Source organism: Stegastes partitus, unplaced genomic scaffold, assembly GCF_000690725.1.
Source record: "Stegastes partitus isolate 25-593 unplaced genomic scaffold, Stegastes_partitus-1.0.2 Scaffold30, whole genome shotgun sequence".
Classification (NCBI taxonomy): Eukaryota; Metazoa; Chordata; class Actinopteri; family Pomacentridae; genus Stegastes; species Stegastes partitus.
The window spans coordinates 111,657-119,134 of NW_007577761.1; the positions used below are offsets into that span (position 1 = coordinate 111,657).

The 7,478-nt window shown below is 38.9% G+C and overlaps 1 protein-coding gene across 1 annotated transcript; it reads left to right on the forward strand.

The window, feature by feature from the left end:
* Positions 1-1,813: 1,813 nt before the first annotated feature.
* Positions 1,814-6,850, forward strand: cltrn (collectrin, amino acid transport regulator). Its single transcript, XM_008298761.1, has 6 exons — positions 1,814-1,943; positions 2,393-2,451; positions 2,618-2,703; positions 2,845-2,961; positions 5,631-5,825; positions 5,909-6,850. The coding sequence occupies exons 1-6, from the start codon at positions 1,877-1,879 to the stop codon at positions 6,039-6,041; spliced, it is 657 nt and encodes a 218-aa protein (XP_008296983.1). The 5' UTR covers positions 1,814-1,876; the 3' UTR covers positions 6,042-6,850.
* Positions 6,851-7,478: the final 628 nt, after the last annotated feature.

Consider the following 7,478-nt stretch of genomic DNA (forward strand, 5'->3'; position numbering starts at 1 on the left):
TAGTGTACAAGGGAAATCATGTGTCTCATTTTAAGGCAACAGCATAAACCTCCTGGCTTTCTCTTATGTTTGAAATTATTATGACTTAAAATCTGAAGGTTTAATGGAAGACAAAATGAGGAAATGTTAGAACATGTTGACCCAACAATACATTCAGAACAGATCCATTATTAGGTGCAATTTTCAGTTATTTTTTGTTGAAAATGTAGCTCTAGCGTGCTCTTGTGATTTAGTATTGCTCATCGGTATAATGATCTGAAGCAGTAGAAGCTTATATCGTCTAACTTTTTGTCCTTGGCTTGGGTCAATCGCCAACATCCTGCATGCCTCATCGCAGACCTGTAGTACAGCCGGTTTGTAACCAAGCTTGCAACTTTGAAGCTGTCACATTAGAAATGAATCTTTGTTTTACATTCTGAGCAGTAATCTGTGAGACCAGTAATCTGAACTTTATGTGTGAAATCAGCAGAGTACCAATTTAAGAAGTCTAAAATTAAAATCTAAAGGCTCATGGTTATGCTGTCTCTGAATGAAAGGATATACAGTGATAAGAATATCCAAGGCTTCACAGTTTGTCTTCATTGTGCTTCTGCTGCCATCATCTGTTCAGGAAAAATACCTGCAGTCAAAGTTCAACACCAAAAGCAACTTGTGTAAATCTAGCACAGACTGAAGTGCAATCAAGCTCAGTTAAATTCACGTATAAAAAAAAAAAAATCCCACTAAGATTGTGAAATCAACAACATACCTAAAGTTACAAGTGCTTCTTTTTAAATCTCAATTAAGATGTTCTGTTTCTCTCAATACTGAAATTCTTGTCACATTTGCGTAAACAAGGAGACTTATAATCTGGATTTAGGAGTAAATATCAGGTTTATAACTGGAACTTTAACTGGGCGTGTACTGCAGTGTAAACCTCAGCCGTGTGTTTCCTTATGTTTCATCATAGGTGTTGTCTGGTTTATGGAAAAACACTCTGCATTTTATGGTAGCAAAAGATCGTTTATTGTGGGCCAAATGCACGATTTAATGTGGTCAGCTGAGGCCTGGATGGATACAATAGATAGCATGCTAGATACAATCCACTATCGAGCGTGAGAGGCCTAAAAAGCAAACTTGGCAGCAGACTTTGCTTGCCTTGTGTCAATTTAGTTTCTTATAAATGGCTGGACCAGGCATACTTCACTCTCTAGTGGTTGAACAATTAACCAAATAGCTGTCAAGGCAGAATGAATGATTAACTTTAAATATACTTAAATATTTTTCTGGAAAATAACAGAGTAAGAACACAGAGTACGGACATTACAGCACAACTTGTAATTAAAGAAACTGCTCGACATGTACAAGTGTTGGGCTGCTTCTCATGAGGAATGCAACATGTTGTTCTTATCTTATTTAGTCAGCAGATATGGTCAGATGCTTTACTCTGTTCCACAGATTGTGTGTTTTCATGCCACAGAAAAGGGCAAAATGTTATTACTTATTATTAAAGTGTGTAGGACGCTGGACTGGTAGGTCACACTGTGCTGAGTAAACAGCCTGAGCCGCTGTGTTTTCCTCCCGGAGGTCTGCCTCTCTGGCATTAGCAGACCTATCTGGTTCCTTTAGGAAGCTTGAACAAACAGGAGCACTTTAACTGCAGCGCCCACTTTACAGCCTCTATGCTGTACATCAGCCGCCATTTTTATTTCTCTGTTTTTTTTTTTTTTTTCCTAAAGAGGGCGGATTAGTTCAGGTGTGTCCCGGCTTAACCATTAAACACAAATTTTATGCAGCTGAACTTTCGTCTGCTGACCTCTTCAAATCACTGAACACTGGGACTTTCAGCTGAGCTTTGACAAAACACTGTCATTGTGCTCTTTGTTGCTTGGGGGAAATGTTGGATAAGATCTTGTTCCTACTTTGTTTGGCGGCTGCTCTGGCGGACCAGCGCTGTATGCCAGGTAAGAGACCTCTTAGAATGTGGATTTTGGTTAAATATTTTAAATATTAACATTCTCTCACACAATGTACACACAGGTGTTGTTGTTGTACGACCACCAGTTCAATAGCGTGTCCTTATTGCCCCACCAGTCAGCGTGGAATTCAGCTTCTAATCTCTTTTAGTCAGATTAGACACATAATTCAGATGTTTGCCTCACAGCAAGGGGTTTCATTACATATCAGCAATGATCCCAAAACGTGCGCTCAACTATGGTTACACTATGAGGAAACAGAATAGAAAATGTAGCCCGATGAAGCTTGAAATGACGTTGACTTTACCTAACAGTGCTTGAGCTTTGATTTATTCGTCAGGACAAACTGGACACACTGCAGCTACATTATTTATTGAAAGCTTAGGACAGAAATGTTTGGCACGTAGAGGAGATTTTAATATGCTTTATCTTTATAGGGGCTCCACAAGGCTTCCATGTTCGTCTCAGCATCAAAACTGCTCTTGGAGATGAAGCTGTATGTGCATGTTTACTATGTTATATACAGCTTGTATTTCAAAATATCACATATATTAATAGTAATGTATTTAATATTGTCCACAATTCTCTTAAAACTGCTCACTGTGAGGACATGTGGTGGTTATTTAAAGGTCTTTAGTGATCTGATGTTGTTAATGTTGCAGTACGTCTGGAATGAAAATGAAATGTTCCTTTTCCGAGCGTCTCTGGCTTTTGCCATGAGGAATCACATGGGAGGACAGCAGTTTGAGTGAGATTTATTTATTTTTTTAATATATTTGCTGTTAAGTGTTTCATGGAATAAGCCTCAACTTGTAAAAACATAACGAGATCTGTGACTCCTGGTTTATGAACGTGACGTGGTCTTTATTGTCTTGTGGAACTTTACCAGAGTGTCAAACATCATCGTGTGCAATGAGACCGAGAGAGTTTCCTTCTGGTTCGTCGTGACGTCGCCGTTGGACACTTCACAGCTTATTGATCAAGAAAACGTGGAGGTTGCCGTGAGGTAGTCACATGACACAGAGACACTGTAGCTCTAGTTGAAAATATTCATTATCAATATTACATTATTTTCTCCGGAGAGGTCAGAGGTCACATTTAACTTGACTTTCAGAGTCAATGTTGCAATTTTATTGTTTTTAAGTGCTGTCCTTATCAATGAGGAGTCATTTCTTTTTTCTTTTTTTCTTTTTTATTGTGGACATTGAGAAAAATTGTTCTAACAAACCAAAAGCACTCAGTTACATAACATCATTTTTACATTCAGATGAATTTAAGCCAAACTGTTGTGATTTTGACCTCATTTGCTAAGCTAAAGTGAAACTCATTTTGTTAAACAATGAGTTGTGGGAAAGGGTAAATACTAAACCCTAGTTTACCAGGATTATAAACAGACACGGCTCATAAAGTTGGTACACTTTTACATCAATGTTAGGAATTAGGAATTCAACTTGAAGAAGAATATGATCATGTAAATTCGTTACTTTGCTAACATTAGCAACCGTAAGCTTAAACCACACCAAGTTAGACCATATCCAACAAATCCAAAGTTTTTTGGGGGGTCTCTTTGAGCAACCACCCTGAATAAGGGTGAATGAGGGTCTGAAGAAGGAGAGTGGGGGAGTTTAGCTAACATTAGCTATAGCCACCATAACCTCAAACCAGACCAAGAGAAACGAGTCTGGTGTGACCAAATGTGTGTTGTTATGGTAATGAATCCAACTTATCATTTTTTAATAACAAGATGCTAATGTGAATGTGGTCAACATCCTACAGTAAAGGTGTGTAAATGTGTATTTATTATTGTTATTATTATTATTACTATTGTTATTATTATTATCATTAGGCCAACAAGAGCCACCATAAGCCAACACTGTTGCATGTACGGCCACAGTAGCAAAACACTGGAGTGTGTGTAAGTAAGCACGAGTTAGGGTTAGTTACTGTGTTGTATTCGTTGCCTGTGGATCCAACTTCACTTGGATTTGAAAGCCGTTCATTTACCAGCATTCTCATTTAAATTTCAACATTCAACACTTCAGCTGACCAGTAATATTGAAACAGATGTCGATACATTTTCATTGAAAAGTGAAGTTTGTTGTTTGTTTTTTTTGTAGTAACCTCTTGTAAGAAACAGAGGTAGAACTTTGGCAGTAACCTAAAGTGGAACAGTTGAGGTTTGATCAGTATATGTAATGTAGGCTTTATTATTACAAGTATGTCTACAATAGCTAATAAGCAACAATATTAGTTATGCAGGTCAGCCTTTGTTGCAACTCTCATTTACTTCACCAGTTTTTGGCCTTGCTGTACAGTAAGCTCAAATAATGTGTCCAGCCTGACGTCTTACCTTTGGAGATTTTCCAGGTTAAAGTGACTCCAGGAGATGGTCAGGGAGGCCTTGGACACTGTAGATCTCCCCAGATTCTGACACAACTTGACCAGCCTGCTGATTTTATTGGAGAAGAGAGGCGGTCTTGAAGTGATGTTGCGCTGTATAGAAACTAAACCTGGCTTTCAAGTAAAGCAAAAGGAAGATTTCTAGTGTAGACTTTGTAACACACATTTTGCGATGCATCTGGACACATAATCAGGGATAATATCAGGTGTTACAAGTGTGATCTGTCAACAATTAAACCTCATCTTGGCAATACTCCTACTAGTACTACTACTACTATTACAACTACTACCATTGTGTTGACAGCAATTTAGATTAGCTGTGAAAGATAAAAGAAATAAATATTAAGATAAATTAAATGAAGAACATAAAGTAAAGTAAATAAATGAATAAGGATAATGGAGTGTGAGTGTTGCATGTATGGACACATAGTTAGGTTCTTAAGAAAGAAAAAGAAAGAAGGGAGAAAACTATTTAAGACATTTAAAAAAATAACAATAAGCAACAGTGGGTATTGGTAAAACTATATGACCACTACTTCTTATCCACAGCCACATTTAGGCAACTTCTGCTGCTTTAGTGACCAACCTAACAGCCCAGCATGGTATAGGCCCTGCAGACGGACTGGCCCGCTGCATACCTGCTTGATGCATTCACTTTGTTTTGTCACAAACTTATCATACTTCCCTTTATCTAATCTCCAGAAGGACAAACTTCTTGTAGGCCTTGAAGCGCAGCCCCACATCTGGCCTGTAACAATGACATTCTTTCAGCACTTCAAGTTGCTTCCTCGGGTTCACCTTCCAGTTGTGAACGTCACTAAAAAAGTACTCAGAGATCCACTGGAGGAGCCGCTGTAGAAAAAGTTGCCAATAAAAATGTTCCTGATCAAGATATGCCATGATACAAAATATGCAGCAAAATGTGACTTACAATCGATAAATGTTGACCTGAAACTAGTCAGAATTCACAAGAGTATGGCAAATGGTGTTGCAAATATAACTGACTAAAGGCTGTTAAAGTTGTAAAATGTGAACGTAAGGGAAACTTAATGGGTCTGTGTATCTGCCAGGTCTTGTTTGTTTCAGGAAATCTGATCACTAATTAACTTGTCCTGACCAATCAGTGGTGCTAGTTGAGGCTTTGTTTGCTTTTTCCAATTCATTGTCTTTACAAATGTATAACTTGGTTTATATCATCATGTTTCTAGGGTTCTACCAGCGGGGTTTTCCCCAGAATAATTATTTCAAATCCACCCTTGCTCTTTTCTCCAATAGAAAGTCCAGGAATCGCATCAACGGCGCCTTCCTGCTGAATGATAAGACTCTGGAGTTCATCGGCATCCTTCCCACCCTGGCAGCACCGTTCATCCCTGCCACCCCTCCGTGGCTCATTGCTTTCGGGGTGGTCATGGGTGCCGTTGGCGCTGGCATCATCATCATGCTCGTTTCCTCTGTGGTTCAAAGGAAACGGTGAGTAGATGATGGCAGACGGTTTCATTTATCTCAATGAAAGTGCGACAGCTGAGGCTGATCGGTCTCGTTTCTCCTTCCAGCAAGGCGAATGAGAAAACACGTGACGAGGACAATGATGAAGAGACTCGAGTGAAAACGGTGGAAAACGGCGCTGCACGTGACGGTGTTTACAACATGTCATTCTCAGAAGATGAACGATTCACAGAAATGTAAACCACTCCTAACACCAACACTTCCTTGTAAGCAATATAGTGAGGGAAAAAGTTATCAAGCAGCTCCATGTGGAATTTTGTTGCACTGTAATGTTTAGATCTGTGTGCGAAATCATGTGATTTTAGTTACAGATACTAATTTAAAGAATTTATGATTTAATAAGTCAATGATTTTATTTTAGAGGTCATCTGCTGAACATTTCAATACCGCCATGACGATCTGCCTTTAAAAAGAAACCAATTCCTGTCATTTTTTGAAGCCGCTATTTTCATTTCACAAATAAATGTGAACGCTTCTGGTGTTGAGAGACGGGAACTAAAGATCTCTGTGTGACAGGGCAAGTGTGTGGATATTTTGCGCTCTTTCAAAGGAAATCCGGTAACTTTGCTAACCATTTACAAGCAAGAAAGACGATAACCTTGCAGCCTGCTATTGTGTATTTCATAAAATGCTGTGTCAGAATACTCACAGATTTCCTTATCTGTACTCAGTGTTGGTGCAAACTTCTAGAAATACGTCTGAACAAAGGTGAAACAGCGGTCACCTTAAAGTGCAATGCTCTACTGCCTCCTGCCGTCCATTTGGGGTGAAGTGACAGGTCATTTCCCCCTACACTGGTTTCACATGAATTGTCCTTTTTTCACAGATGTTTAAAGAAACACGTCACATGTTCCCAGGCAGCAATTTAGTTTAGTGTTACCGACTGTTTATCCCTTTATGATCCCATGAATTGAAGTCAGGTATTAGTTTTGACTCATTTAACTAAAAAGTGATTTCTTCTCTTTGTTATTAAAAAAAATGGAACTGGACAATTCGATGTTTTATTCCTGATCTCATGTCACCGCTTTATATACTTATTCAACCATTTATGGGTGCTGAAAAACATCAGTTTGTAGAAAAATTGTACAAAAATTCCTGGAACCAGGAGGAGTATCTGACAATATGAAATAGATATGACTCTACAGAACTGACACGGACACATTAATCATGATAAATGGTACTTATCAGTCTCTGGTCCTAGTACAACAAATCGGTGCAGAATGAGCTCAAGCAGATGCACTCCAATTTAAAGGATAATTCCAGTTTAGCTCTGCCTGGTGTATTTCCCATTAACATTACTGTTGTGACTCTGTTGTTCATGCCAACTTTGTTGGTTTTTGTTTTAAATAAAATAGCCGCCTGGAATGGCAAAATGGAAAATGTGCTAAGGAGTGAGGATGTGTGAGGAGGCTCGTCGGTGGAAATTAAGAGCTAAACCTCTGAAAACTGGTGGTCTTCCTGTACTCACGGCACTGAGAAGGAAAACTGTTGCTGCAAAAAGTGAAACCTGTTGATGCCTGTTTTGGAAAATGTCCACAGATGAGAGTAATATCCCACCGGCAGAACTATGACGAATGACTTTAATAAACACTGCCATCCTGGAGACGGTGTTTCACC